Here is a 15,751-nt window from a genome sequence, read left to right on the forward strand (position 1 = left end):
AAACACAAGGCACTTTTGGCAATGGAGAAGAGAAATCTGCTGATACATAATTAAACACTGATCCCTATTTTTCCTGGAAGTACTGACAAAGCCTTTTTCTTACCTTTAAGTCAGAAACTATAGAAGTCAAGAGGGAATAATCTGGGCAGAAAAAAAGAGGGTGTTATAATATAATCTATATCTTGATAGGGATTTGGGTTATTCAGATTTATCATTTATCAAAACTCAGCTACTGAGCACTTAAAATTTGGGCACTTCACTGTATGTAAATTTTACAACAAAAAAAAAGGCTATAAATAAATATTAAACTCTTAATGATAGGCATGCCAAGATATTTAGGGGAAATTGTACTGATATTTGGAATTTACTATGAAATTCTTAAGAAAGATGAACAGACGGAAAGAGAAATAAATATCTGAGTAAATACATGATTAAGCAAGTAATATATGAAGATGTTCGTTGTAGAATCTAGGTTGTAGATATACAAATTCTCATACTGAAATTCTCTTAACATTGCTGTAGATTTGAAAATTTTCATCATAAAATGTTGGAATAAAATTGATGGGGCTGGGGGAGTGGTGTTACTATAAATCCTGGACTCCAGTCTAAGTCTTTGCAAAGAACTCCTAGTTAAATAAACCACACCATTAAACCTGGCCCTCAAGCTAGTGGATACCTTCTTGTTTTGTAGGCTTCCAAACACTAACAGGGCTGCTTCGGTGGTAGCTTGGTGACTGGTTGAAATTGGTTTCAGAAGCTATGGTACTAGAAAGAAATACTGGTACCACTCAAAAGGGAGGTAAGGATGCACAAGGATCAGGGAGTTCAACTATGCAAGGTCAATAGAACAGTAAATGTGTCTATTTATGCTGAAGCTTCTAGATGAAACAATGATTCTCAGAGCAGGAGGAGGAGGAGGAAAAGGGAGCAAATCAGAATCACACCTGGGGGACTTTTTCAAATTATAAGTACCCCTGGAGATTCTGATAAACTCCCAAATCCCAGAAAAGAATCACTGTCGAGCATGCCACTACTACTGTTATAGTTTTAGGCTGTGCTGGGTAGAGAAAAGTCAAGAACTATTGCTACAAAAAAAAAAAAAAGTGATTTCTGCAGAAATTGATGCGGTGGTCACAGATGGCCAATCTGGTAGATGATGGTAACACAACTCACCTGAGAGTCTCAACTCTGAAGTACTAAGGCTCCAGGCCTGAGCAAGACTATTCAAACCAAAGCATGTTTAAGTAAGGAATAAGATTTGTTTCCCAACCCCCCAATACATGGCTTACTGTCATATATTAGGCATAATCAGGAGAACAATGAAGAAAGGAATATTAATTTGGGACCCAGATTTACACTTTGTATTATAAAGATTAATATAAAAAATTATATGACACTTAAGTGATGTAAAAGAGCAAAACGAAAACAGTACTGCCAGAGACATTAAAACACCCTTCCACATAAAACTGAGGAAGCCGTTGAAGATTAACAGCATACTGGATTTAGTGAAGGGCTTTGCTGAGCCTCATAAATAATAAACTGAGGAGGAACAGGATAGGAGTTCTCAATTACAGAGACAAAAGGACCAGGCCAATCATAAGAATCACTGAGGCCAGACAGAACATTTCTAGAGCTGAGTTTTCTAAATCAAAAATCACAACAGTTACTCAATTCTTGGTTCAGTGACATGATAACATATACAGCAAAATGGCAGGGAAAAAATGCTCAGCAAGATGAAAACTCTTTTATCTGAAATTTGGCCCAGAAGAGAAATATAACATTATAACAGGTATCCAATCTCTATGATTTTCAGAATATCCCAGTGGTATGATAAGAAATGCAGAAATCACATGAAATAATAAAAGAAAAAATACACTAATCAAGAAAATTAGAAGATCCCCAATCTTTGAAGGAAATAAAATAATTCCTTCTATTCATGATGCCCTTACATGCTTTCTAAAACACAGTTCAAATGTCACCTCTTCAATAAAACCATTCCAAAATGCTTATCATATTCTTGGGTAAAAATCCACCCCAATAGTTTCAAATACCATTAACAGATAACTCTAAATCTGTGGTTCTGTGTTCTGACCAATCCCAAACTCTGTATCCATATTTTTTTTCACCTTGTATCCATACTTTTTTTTTCCATACTTTTAACCGTATCTTATCTATTTCTTTCTGGATAGACTCTAAACACTTTTAAACCTAGCTTACTCCTGGGGCACCTGGGTGGCTCAGATGGTTAAGCTACTGCTTTGGCTCAGGTCATGATCTCTGGGTCCTGGGATCAAACCCCACACCGGGCTTCTGCTCAGTGGGTAGTCCGCTTCTCCCTCTCTCTCCGCCTCTCCCCCTGATCATTCTCTCTCTCTCTCTATCTCTCTCTCTTTCTTTCTCTGTCTCTGTCTCAAATGAATAAATAAAATATTTAAAAAAAAAAAACCTAGCATACCCCAAACTGAGTTCATCATGACTCCTCTCTTGGAGTCACTTCCACCCTTGGAATACCTATCTCATGTAATGACATGACCAACAGTTAGGTTCCCTAGCTTAGAAACTTTCTTCCCATATCTAATCTACTACTCAATTTTGATTCTACCTTATAAAGACTTCTTGAGACTAGCTTCTTCTCTTCATCTCTACCATACTGCCTTAGACTTGTGCTTAGTCTAATAAGATAATGGACTGCTAGCAAGTCAGTAGCTCATTTGTTTGATGTAAATGATGGCATAACAATCATGTGCCAAGCACTGTTCTAAGATATAAGAATAAAAATCTTATCCTTTGGGAGCTCCCAATATAATGAAGATTCACACAGGCAATTGTAAGATAATACCCAAGTTCAGGGATAAGAAATGAGGACAGGACATCATGAGAGTACATCTAACTAAGCTTGGGTGGGGGGAGGTGGAGTATCAACGAATGTTCCTCAGAGAAAGTGATAACATTAGCTGCTTCTAAAGGATGTAAACTAGTTAAGCAAGTAAGAACATTTCAGGCAGAAGGGCAGCATTTGCAGGGGTACAGAGGCAAGTAAGAAAAGTACAGGGAACCACACACAGTTCTGTGTTAAATGACAACAAAATAGAAGCAGGGAGGGAAGAGAGATGAGCTTAGAAAGGCAGGCAGAGGCCAGATCCCAGAGCCTCACAGGTCATGTAAAAGGGTCTTACACTTTATTTGGAAGTGATATAAAGGCACTGAAGCTTTTTACACAGGGAGGGACAGAGACTAGATCTGCGTAGTGAAAAGATCTCAATGTGTAATTATCTCACTAATTTTTTCTTTAAAATTCCCCAGTAGACTCCAAGCTCCACTCAAACAAAGACCACTATTGTCTTGTTCTCGGCTATATTCCTAGTGCATGGGGCACAGAAAACCACCACTGACTACAGTCCAAAGTCCTTAGCTTGGGCACAGAAGGATCTTCAGGATATATCTCCTCCACAGGATTCCACAGTATCCAATTACATTAACAACTGTAACTAGCTAAAATGTATTGTGCTCTTACTGTGTATAACAAATGGTCCTACCTGCATTATCTGTTAATAATCATAATAACCAAATAAAGTAGTTATTGTCATGTACCACTTTATACAGAAACTGGAGCACAGTGAACTTTCAAAGTTCATTCAGTTAGTAAGTGGGGAAGCCAAGATATAGACCCAGATCTATCTGACTTGAGGGAGCACACTGTTTACTGCTCTCTTTGTACATAAAGGCAAGGTCCATGTTTTATTCATCTCATTATTCCCATGGCAACTAGCATGGAGTTGGAGGTTGGTGGAGGTTAAATGTATAGAATATTATCACTACCAGTTTGCAAATGAGACATGTTAAAATCAGAACTTTGGCAATTTCCTACAATAACTAATGGAAGTAAGATCAGTCACCCCATATGCTCTAACATACTATATTCATTATTAACTTCCAAGTATCTGGAAAAGGTATAGTTATTTCTGACATCAGAAAAAAAGATACCTCCAAGAAATACTCACATCAAGAATTCTAGTAAGTGAGACAGCTGAAGTACAAAAGAACAGTAGCTGAAGTAATTAGATTCAGACTACTGGCTACAGATGTATCTAGTCCAAGATCATCCATACTCTACCCCCGTATCAAATACTGTACTTCTAAATGGCCAAATCTACTTTATAGGAGTTTTACACAGTCAGCACAGCTGCAAAGAAAAAGAAAGCTGCTCAACAAGAGCATTCAATGTTTCTAGAAAAGGTCAACAGAGGGGTTCAGTATTAGAATTTAGTGACAGGGTATATATAAAAAAGACTTGCTGATATCTATGTCCTCTGAAAATTGAAAAGCAGAGCCAATGAACAGTATAGCAAAGAGAGCACAGTCAAAGGCAAACTAAACAAAAATGAAAAATAAGACCTATCTGAAAATAAGTATGGTTAATATTCCTTATTTCTTCTTTCAAAGTTTGTACAATACTTTCATGTGTAATCACCACACTGAATTCAGTGCTATGAGCATTTATGCTTCTATAGCTTTACTCAATGGATGGTGAAGAAAAAAACATCCGTTTTTTTTTTTTCCTTAAAGATTTTATTTATTTGATAGAGAGAGAGAGATCACAAGTAGGCAGAGCAGCAGAGAGGGTGGGAAGCAAGCTCCCTGCTGAGCAGATAGCCTGATTTGGGGCTCAATCCCGGGACCCTGAGATCATGACCTGAGCTGAAGGCAGAGGCTTAACACACTGAGCCACCCAGGTGCCCCATCATCAGTTTTTAAAGATTCATTCATTCATTTAACACATAGCCACTCATATAATGAGTGATACGAACTTGTTTTGCTTCCAGACATTTTCTTACATGGAACTTACAATCATACAAGGGGGATCAGGGGGCCAGCAGAGGGTTCTGATCTAGTTGGCAGAATCAGGAAATAAACTCAGATCTTAGAACTCAATCATGAGTAGTTCTTAGCTATACCAAAGGGGATGCCAAGTGTTCCACACAGAAAAACAGGAACAGAGAGGCAACCTAAGACCATAAGGAGACAAATGCAAATTTTTGCCCATTTCTTTATTAATATTCTAAATACACTTAGAATAAACAATTGTTTAAGTCAACTGGAAAGTTTAAAAAGAAATGTATACTGGATATGTCTAAATATAAGTCCAAGATTTTTGCCTCAAAAAATTATCCCTCACTCGGGACGCCTGGGTGGCTCAGTGGGTTAAGCCGCTGCCTTCGGCTCAGGTCATGATCTCAGGGTCCTGGGATCGAGCCCCGCATCGGGCTCTCTGCTCAGCAGGGAGCCTGCTTCCCTCTCTCTCTCTCTCTGCCTGCCTCTCCATCTACTTGTGATTTCTCTCTGTAAAATAAATAAATAAAATCTTTAAAAAAAAAAAAAATTATCCCTCACTTCATACTCAAGCCCTGACAAAATAACTCCTATTGATATGGGAAACGAAGGCAAAAGAAATGCAGCTTAAATGAAAATCTCCTTATAGCTTGCAGCCCACTGATAGGTATCTGAAAGATGCAGAGTGTTACCTTCCTCAATGAAATCATGGCTGCCTTAGTGCCTTAATGTTTAAATTAAGTAAACTTATCTTGGCAGCAGCTAGCCCCTCAAGGTCCTGAGAGCCTTATTCCAGATTCCTTTGAGACTTGTGCTATCCCTAATTCCCACTAATTAAAAATATACAGTCTCTCCTCACAATCCCCATATAGCTCTATCTGTCCACAGGTCCTATCTCATAAATAGGGAAGGGGTTAAGGTATAGGCAGGAGGCCCCTGACTCAGCTCTGCAACTCTTCCAGGCAGGTGGAGACGCTGAGACAGAGCAAACAAAAGGTAAGGGAACAAATCAAGATGGCACAAGAATCTCAAGGAAACAAACTTCCTAGTCAGTTCTCAATAAAAGACTGCCACTGAAAGCCCTCAGCAGCAACCCATTCAGGTCCCCTCTCACTCTAAAGAGTTTTCTTCCCTTTCTGCTCTCACCTTCACTTAATTAACTTCCACTTCACTTCACCCATTTGGGTCCATGAGATTCATTCTTCAACTCTGTGAGACAAGAACCCCGTAATCCTTCAACACTATTACTGGTAGCTCTTTTAAGTATTTGATTTTGAACATGAAAGTAGTGTTTGGGAAAGATAAATTAGCCTAAATCAACTTTAATCAATGCTAGCTTTAGATATTTATAGAGACTGTTTGACTTGAAAAAGGGCAAAAAATTATTATAAATTTTGTAATTATCGGTGAAGGTATGAATTTACAATTTTTAGGTATTGGTGGTCTCTTAAATAAAACTTTTAAAGATCACTTAAGCAATATACTATCGTGAAAATAATGGAGAGATCATGAATACTACAAACACAGGTCAAATTTAAAAACTATTCTATTCCTAAGGAAGTAAATAATAATGGCTTGGAATAAAAGTTCAGGTAAGAGACTCACAACCAGAATCCAAAATGGCTGTATCTTAACCAAGATGGACAAAAAAATATATTCATTGGAAAACTGGAGGTCTAATAAAATAATAATATGATAGTCTAAGTAGATATTTTGCTATTTATATCCATAAGTTTTTTTTTTTTAATTTCTCACTAGGGCTGAAGATTACTTAATTTGTAAGAATGGCCTACATTCAAGCTTATAAATCATGTCAGGATACTTTATAAATGTTAAGGAAAATCTAACTACTTTCTAAGTACTTTTATTAATGCAGTCAAAGCACATTATATATGGGACAAAAGTCAATGATTACTGGCAGTCTATCAAAGTCATCTTACAGATAAAGGAACTGGCCCAGAGAAAAGTGACCTACTAACTGTCATTCACAGCAGTGATGGAGTTCCAGGTCTTCTCTCATTCAAGGGCTACCTGACCATGCATGCTTTAGGAGTTACTGGGCAATAATTGTTATCTGAGGTCTTTCCATGAAGACAGAAAATGTTAAATAAGTAGCAGTATGTCTGCTATTTAAAATTCTGGAGAGGAGCTTGACTGAGACTTAGCAGAAGGAACCCAGGCTTCTCTCTTCCGTGGAACATAACTAGATAACTATCAAATCATTCTAAATGCGTAAGAAATTGACTTGAGGACTGAGAGAACAAACTCCACAACATCCAGAATGGTAGTAAGTGCCGAGATGTGGTTTGGGGGAGACATGGATCATGGGTGCTGTGGAGGGATGTGGTTGCACAGAAAGGTGAGAGAAAGAAACAAGCACACAGAGAAATTCATGAGAACACTTTCCCAAAGCCACTGGCTGGGAAAATGAGAGGGGCTGATTTTTGTTGAATTTTTGCAATCAGCTGGGCTCAAAGACTCCAGTTTAAGAGGACTTCGGATTGGCTGTGATAAGAGCCCTGATGGCAAAGCCCTAATCCTAGAGAGATGACAGGTAAACAACCTGACACCAGAGATCTTACTGAGGATCACCTAAGGCCCAAGGGAAGAGAGTGTTCTCTCTTCTGGTAGCACCTGTGTGAAAGGCGGCATTCACAGGGACACCTCTCCCCTCTCCTGGGATGGGGGCAGTGGGTGGTGGGTGGTGGGCAGTGGGAGCTGGGTGGGTGGGTAGGCGTGTGTGTGTAGCCTGCAGTCACCATTTCCCTCCACCACCCACCAGCATCTGTACAACTGACCTTCTCAGTCAAACCTTCAGGCCTCCCAACACTGCAAGACCCTCCTCCAAAAGACCAGAACAGGTTCCTGCTGCAACAATTCCCTAAAGTTTGGGGTCTTAAAAGTCTGCATGCTTAATGTCCACAAAAGCCAAAATATGGAAAGAACCCAGATGTCCACTGACAGATGAACAGAAAAAGAACAGGTGGTATATACAGTAGATTATTACTCAACCATCAAAAAGAATGAAATCTTGCCATTTGCAATGACGTGGATGGAACTAGAGGGTGTTATGCTAAGTGAAATAAGTCAGTCAAAGACAAATACCAGGCTCCAGGCGTCCACCCGCCAGCCCCAGGGGTCCACCCCCCGGCTCCCGGCGTCCACCCTCCCCCATCTGCTGGGGTTCACCCCCAGGCCCCAGGGGTGCATCCACCGGCTCCTACGGTGCACCCCCAGGCCCCTGGGGTCCACCCCCAGGCCCCTGGGGTCCACCCACCGGCCCCAGGGATCCACCCCCAGCCTCCTGGGGTCCACCCCCCACCTCCTGGGGTCCACCCATCAGCTCCTGGGGTCCATCCTCCAGCTCCTGGGGTCCACCCCCAGCCTCCTGGGGTTCACCCCTCAAATCCTGGGGTCCACCCCCCCACTCCCATGCCCCCCATGCTGAGGCCTCCCCTGCCTTCCGAAGGCCCTGGGAACATTCCGCCCCCTCCCCCAGCCAACTGAAGAGCGGCCCCTTTTCCAGGCCACCCCCGTGTGGTGCGTGCTTGTGTGCTCTGTCGGAGCGGAGTGCGGTCCTCTTGTACGGCCCGTGTCACGTCCTCACTGCTCATTAAACGTCTGCCCCGATGCCCAAAAAAAAAAAAAAAAAAAAAAAAAAGACAAATACCATACGATTTCACTCATATGTGGAATTTAAGAAACAAAACAGATGAACAGAGGGGAAGGGAAGGAAAAATAAAATAAGAGAAAATCAGAGAGGAAGACAAACCATAAGAGACTCTTGACTACAGGAAACAAACTGAAGGTTGGTGGGTGGGGAGATGGGGTAACTGCATGTTGAGCAGTAAGGAGGGCACTTGAGGTAATGAAAACAGAGTGCTATACGCAACTGATGAATCACTAAACTCTACTTCTGAAACTAATAATACACCATATGTTAATTAATTGATTTTAAAAATAAATAAAATAAAATGAAAGTCTGCATGCTTGGCTGGGAAAGAGCCCAAAGTGCCCTGCACAGCTCCAGGCAAGCAAGCAACCCCGAGACAGTGTGGAAACAGTGATCTGAAAAATGCTTGGGATACATGAGGGGAGATCATTTGCTCTTCTGAAAGTGGTTCCCTGAGAGCAATAAGCACTGAGATCCCACTCTGAGGATAAAGGAGCTGGCTGGCACAATTTCCCTCCCCAGACCAAGATTCTTGAAAATAGGGTACCTAAGTGGGTCAGTTGGTAAGCTATGTCTGCCTTTGGCTCAGGTCATAATCCCAGGGTCCTGGGATGGAGCCCCGGATGGTGTTCCCTGCTCAGTGGGAGGCCTGCTTCTCCCTCTGCCACTAACCCTGCTTGTGTTCCCTCTCTCACTGTCTTGCTCTCTGTCAAATAAATAAAATCTTTAAAAAATGGCACTAAATTCGTATCTACCAATAATTACTCTGAATGTAAATGGACCAAATGCTCAAATCAGAAGATACAAGGTGTCAGACTGGATTAATGACTAAGACACATCTATATGCTGCCTACAAGAGACTCATTTTATACCTAAAGGACACAGGCAAACTGAAAGTGAGGGGATGCAGAAACATTTATCATGCAAATGGAAAAAGAAAGCCAGAGCAGCAATATTTATACCAGACAAATAAACTTTAATCCAAAGATTTTAATAAGAGATGAAAGAGGGTACTATATCATAATAAAGGGCACTATCCAATAAGAATATCTAACAATGATAAATATTTACACCCCCAGCTGAGCACCCAACTATATAAAACAACTAATGACAAACATAAAGGAACTTACTGATAATAACACAATAATAGTTGGGAACTTCAACAGCCCACTCACAGCAGTGGACAGACCATCTAAGCAGAAAATCAAGAAGGGAACAGTGGCTTTCAATGACACACTGGATCCAATGGACTTAACAGATATATTCGGAACATTTCATCCTAAAACAGGAATTTTTGCATGCCCATGGGACATTCTCCAGAACAGATCACATACCAGGTAACATACCATGCATAATTCTGAAAATAACACTATGAAAATTGAAGTCAACCATAAGAAAACATTTGGAAAGACCACATATACATGGAGGCTAAACAACAGGGTATTAAAGGTTGAATAGGTCAAACAGGAAATCAAAGAAGAAATTAAAAAAAATAGAAACAAATGAAAATGAAAACATAATGGTCCAAACCCTTGGAGTGCAGCCAAAGGAGTCACAAGAGCGAAATGTACAGCAATACAGACCAACCTCAAGAAGCAAGAAAAATCTCAAATAACCCAACCTTACCCTTAATGAAGCTAGAAAAAGAACAATAAATGAAGCCTAAATAAAGTCATCAGAAGAAGAGAAGGTACTAAAGATTAGAGCAGAAATAAATAAGGAAACTAAAAAAAAACAAAAACAAAAAACAAAACCCCAACCCCCCCAACACACAATAGAACAGATAAATGAAACCAGGAGCTGGTTCTTTGAAAAAAAAAATTGATAAAACCCAGTCAGACTTATCAAAGAGAAAAGAGAAAGCACCCTAAGAAATAAAATCACAAATGAGAAAGGGAAAGTAGAAACTGACACCACAAAAATATAAATAATTATAAGAGAATATTATGAAAAACTATACAGCCACTAACTGGACACCCTGGAAGAAACAGATAAATTGCTAAAAATATATAAACTATCAAAACTGAAAAGAGAAAAAGAGAAAACTTGAGTGGTCCAATAACCAGCAAAGAAACTGAGTCGGTAATCAAAAATCTCCCAATAAACGAAAGTCCAGGGCCAGATGGCTTCCCATTGGAATTCTACCAAAACCTTAAAAGAGATTTAGTATTTATTCTTCTCAAATCATTCCAGGAACTAGAAATAGAAAGAAAACTTTCAAATTCATTCTATAAGGCCGGCATTACACTGATTCCAATACCAGACTAAGACTCCACTAATAAAGAAAGCTATCAGCCAATATCCCCAATGAACATAGATTGAAAAACAATTCTCAACAAAATACTAGCAAATCGAATCCAACAGTACATTAAAAGAATCATTCACTATGATCAAGTGGGATTAATACCTGTGCTGCAAGGATAGTTCAATATTTGTTAATCAATCAACATGATACACCACATTTAAAAAAAGGTAAGAATCTTTTCAATAGTTGCAGAAGAAGCATTTAATGAATGCTAAAAATCCTAAAAAAAGTAAGGATGGAGGGAACATACTTCAACATAATAAAGACCATATATGAAAAACCCACAGCTAATACCTTCCTGAATGGGGAAAACAGTTTTTTCTCTATGGTCAGGGACAAGACAGGGATGTCCACTCTCATCACTGTTATTCAAGAGAATACTGGAAGTCTCAGTCTCAGCAGACAGCAAAAAGAAATAAAAGCCATCCAAATAAGCAAGAAGGAAGTCAAATTTTCACTATTTGCAGATGACAAGATACTATATACATAGAAAACCCAAAGACTCCACCAAAATATTGTTAGAAATGATACACAAATTCAGTAAAGTCACAGGATAGAAAATCAACAAAAAGAAATCTGTTGCACTTCTATACACCAATTATGAAGCAGCAGAAAGAGAAATCAAGGAATTAATCTGATTTACAATATCACCAAAAACCATAGATATCTAGGAATAAACATAACCAAAGAGGTAAAAGATCTGTACTCTGAAAACTATGCAACATTTATGAGAGCAAATGAAGATAACACAAAGACATGGAAAAACATTCCATGCTCATGGATTGGAAGAACAAATATAGATGTTAAAATATCTATATCATCTAAAGCAATCTACACATTTACTGCAGTCCCTATAAAAATACCAAGAGTATTTTTCACAGAGTTACAACAAAGAATCTTCAAATTTGTATTGGAACTACAAAAGACCCCGGATACCTAAATATATGGTCAACTAATCTTCAACAAGGCAGGAGTGAATATCCAATGGAAAAAAGACAGTATCTTTAACAAATGGTACTGGGGAAACTGAATAGCAGTATACAAAAGAATGAAACTGGACCATTTTCTTACAACATACAGAAAAATAAATTCAAAATGGATTAAAGACCTAATTGTGAGACAGGAAACCACTAAAACCTGGAGAAGAACAGAGGCAGTAACCTCCTTGACACTGGCTATAGCAACTTCTTATTAGATGTCTCCTGAGGCAAGGGAAACAAAAGCAAAAATAAACTACTGAGACTTCCTCAAAATAAAAAGCTTCTGCACAGCAAAGGAGACAGTCAAGAAAACTAAAAGGCAACCTTCAGAATGGGAGAAGATATTTGCAAATGACATATCTGAGGAAGGATTAGTATTCAAAATTTTTAAAGACCTTATCAAATTCAACACCCTAAAAAAATAATCTGTTAAAACATGGGAAGACAAAAATAGACATGTTTACAAAGAAGACACACAGATGGCCAAGAGATACAGAAAGATGCTCAACATCACTCACTCATCATTAGGGAAATACAAATCATTCCGTGGGTTGCCTCTTTGTTTTCTTGACTGTTTCCTTTACTGTGCAGAAGCTTTTGATTTAGGGAAATACAAATCAAAACCACAATGAGGTATTACCTGTCAGAATGACTAAAATTAACAATATAGGAAACAAGAGCTGTTGGTGAGGATGTGACGGGGAACCTTTTTACACTGTTTTTGGAAATGCAAACTGGTGCAGCCACCCTACAAAGTAGTATGTGGGTTCCTCACAAAGTTAAAAATCGAACTACCCTAAGACCCAGCAATTGCACTACTATGTATCTACACAAAGGAAAGAAATTCAAATGGATACAGGAACCCTAATGTTTACACTGGAATTATCAAGGACAACCAATTTATGGAAAGAGCCCAAGTGTCCATCCATGAAGAGGATGTGGTACATATATATATCATAGAATATTACTCAGCCATCAAAAAGAATGAAATCTTGCCATTGGTAATGTCATGGATGGAGCTAGAGACTATTATAAGGGAAATAAGTCCATCAGATAAAGACAAACACCATGGGGTGCCTGGGTGGCTCAGTGGGTTAAAGCCTCTGCCTTCGCTCAGGTCATGATCCCAGTGTCCTGGGATCGAGCCCCACATCAGGCTCTCTGCTCGGCAGGGAGCCTGCTTCCCCTCTCTCTCTGCCTGCCTCTCTGCCTACTTGTGATCTCTGTCTGTGAAATAAATAAATAAAATCTTTAAAAAAACCATACCATATGATTTCATCCATACGTGGAATTTTAGAAACAAGACAAATGAACACAGGTGGGAACAAAAGAGAGACAAACCAAGAAACAGATCAACTATAGAGAACAAACTGATGGTTATTAGAGGGGAGATGGGATGGGTTAAATAGGTGATGGCTATTAAGAAGGCCACTTGTGATGAGCACTGGGTACTGTATGTGATGAATCACAAAATTCTAATCCTGAAACTAATATTGCACTTTATGTTAACTAGATGGAATTTAAATAAAACTTGGGGAAAATAAAAAGAAAAAACACTTATAGCTTAATGAAAATAACAAAAAACAAAAAAAATGAATAAAATTCATATTTGACTCCAACAGATCTGGAAGGATCATCTTCATAAGGGCCTAGAATGAATTAAGATCTAAAGCTCCCAGTCTATCTTACAATACTGGCCAAATCCTGAACTTTACATTACAGATCAGTATTTCTTAATGTCATCTATGGAGAACCTACATCAGATTCATTTGGGGGTGTTCCTCAAAACTGCAAGTTCCCTGACTCTAGTCTAATCACATTATCCAAATTCACTCTCTGAGGGTGAGGCACAGAAATCTCCCTCAAAAACAAAAACAAAAACAGAACAAGTTTACCTGGTGATTCTTTAGGCACATTAAAATTTGAAAACTACCAATGTTTAGTCTTTAGATCCTTAGCCCCCAGCTATTTGGTGCAACTGAAATCTGTAGAGGATCATAAAGACGACTTCCTCTCTTCAGAGCTGATAATAAAAACTACAACAAAGTTAAGGTAAATGTAACCTTTGGTTGAACAGATGCTATTACTATACTAATGTATCCATTTTTCAAAAAAGAAACATGAGCCATGTAAATTATTCATGTCACTAAGTGTTATAAGGAGAACTGGAATTGGGCCCAAAAAAGGGTAAAAAGGATGTAAGCAAATAAACACCAAATAAACAATTCACTATCTGGCTTTCCATTATGGGAACACACTTATGCTTCAAAATGAATGTATAAGGAAAATGACTCTAAGAGGCTTAAAAACAGTAATTCCTTCATGAACCTCCATAGAGTTATTCATGACCCCAGTATATGAATATCCTGGGCCCTCAACGATAGATTTTTCACTATACATTATCATTTTTCACTTATGTGGTACATTTGTATTAAGGTGCTAAAAGTACTTTATAAGTCTTTAAACTGCATGTCTGTATTATCTTATACTAGAGAATTACTTTTTGAGTCAGGTTCACTGCCTGAATATTACATGTTCTAGACCTGAATTTTTCTCCAACTCTAGGTGTTATAATTAGTCTATAAGAAATTTTGCCATTTAGATCATTATATGAGTAACTAAATAATAAATCCTAGAAAAATACAATTGACATATAAAAATACAGACATAAATAGATAATGCTTGGCATTTTTTAAAAGAAGGTACATTCTTATTTCAATCCTAAACCAGTCTGCAGGCCTAATATAATTGCATAAGAATTTATCCTCAGCTAACAGGGTAGCATAGTTTATTATAACAATCTACCTAAAAAATCATTAAAGTGTTTTCTCTTTGGAATGACATGCATTATCAGCAGAGATTAATCTGATGAGTCTTTAGGTAAGCTCCATTTTAAAAATTCAATAACAGAGGGCTTTGTTGTCATCTGATAAAAATCAATTATAGGAGGTAAGGCCACAAGGAAAACTAACATCACTCACCACCTACCCCCAGGCAGCTGAAATGATTTGTCTTCCAAGCTCGGATAATCAGGAGCTATAGTTATATTGCAGGGAAATTAATTTAGTTTCTATATCCTGAACTCACTTTTTGTTCTGGAGGATCTACATACAAATTACTTTTAATCAAGGTTGATATGATATTAATATGAAGGAGGATTTTTGAAGAATCATTTTTTTTAAATTGACTTTAGCATTTTTCACATGTGCTTAGGGTGCAACTATAGGAATGTAACTTATATCATCCTTACTTTCTGGATTCTTTGTCCACAACAAGGCACTGTACTGAATGACGAAGACAATAGATTCCACCAAACACTGCACACATCCTAGGAAGAGAATAGGAAAGTGTGAATTAGGATTCTTGAACTGAAAATTAAGGTAGCATTATTTTATTTGAAATATCTTCTATTTAATAAGTGATCTTACACAAAAAGAACTTTGATAACTTATTATTTTCTTTGTCATGGTATTAAGAATCCCTCACAAGATTAGTAATATTTTGATGCAGCAAGAGATATCAGAATTAATAATACAATGTGCAAGCCAAGAATTATGATCAAGCCAAAAGTATCCCCAAACGAAGCTCAGCTATTCCCCCCAAACCACCTAAGACACATAGGCTACAAATAGCCTCAAGAGGTAATGTCTGCAACCCCCAAAGGAAACGACCACAGAAGGGTGCCTGGGTGGCATAGTTGGTTAAGCATCAGACTCCTGATTTTGGCTCAGGTCATGATCTCATGGTTTGGGATTGAACCCGGGGTCAGGCTCTGTGCTCAACAGGAAGTCTGCTTGATATTCTCTCTCCTCTCCCTCTGCCCTTCCCCCCACTAATGCGCGCATGCGCTCTCTCTCTCTCTCTCTCCCTGTAAAATAAATAAATAAAATAAAACAACTAAACCTAAAAGAAAAAAGTGACCACAGAGAAGTCTTTTTTTTTTTTTAATTTTTATTTATTTAT

At 38.4% G+C, this 15,751-nt stretch overlaps 1 protein-coding gene across 2 annotated transcripts in view; it reads right to left on the reverse strand.

Moving 5' to 3' along the window:
• CHM (CHM Rab escort protein) overlaps window positions 1-15,751 on the reverse strand; it is a 229,309-nt gene that overhangs the window by 80,548 nt on the left and 133,010 nt on the right. For both annotated transcript variants that reach the window (XM_059157117.1, XM_059157118.1), the window contains one exon: window positions 15,039-15,116. In XM_059157117.1, the coding sequence (XP_059013100.1) occupies window positions 15,039-15,116 (78 nt within the window). The remainder of the gene's footprint in view (window positions 1-15,038; window positions 15,117-15,751) is intronic.

Source organism: Mustela lutreola, chromosome X, assembly GCF_030435805.1.
Source record: "Mustela lutreola isolate mMusLut2 chromosome X, mMusLut2.pri, whole genome shotgun sequence".
Classification (NCBI taxonomy): Eukaryota; Metazoa; Chordata; class Mammalia; order Carnivora; family Mustelidae; genus Mustela; species Mustela lutreola.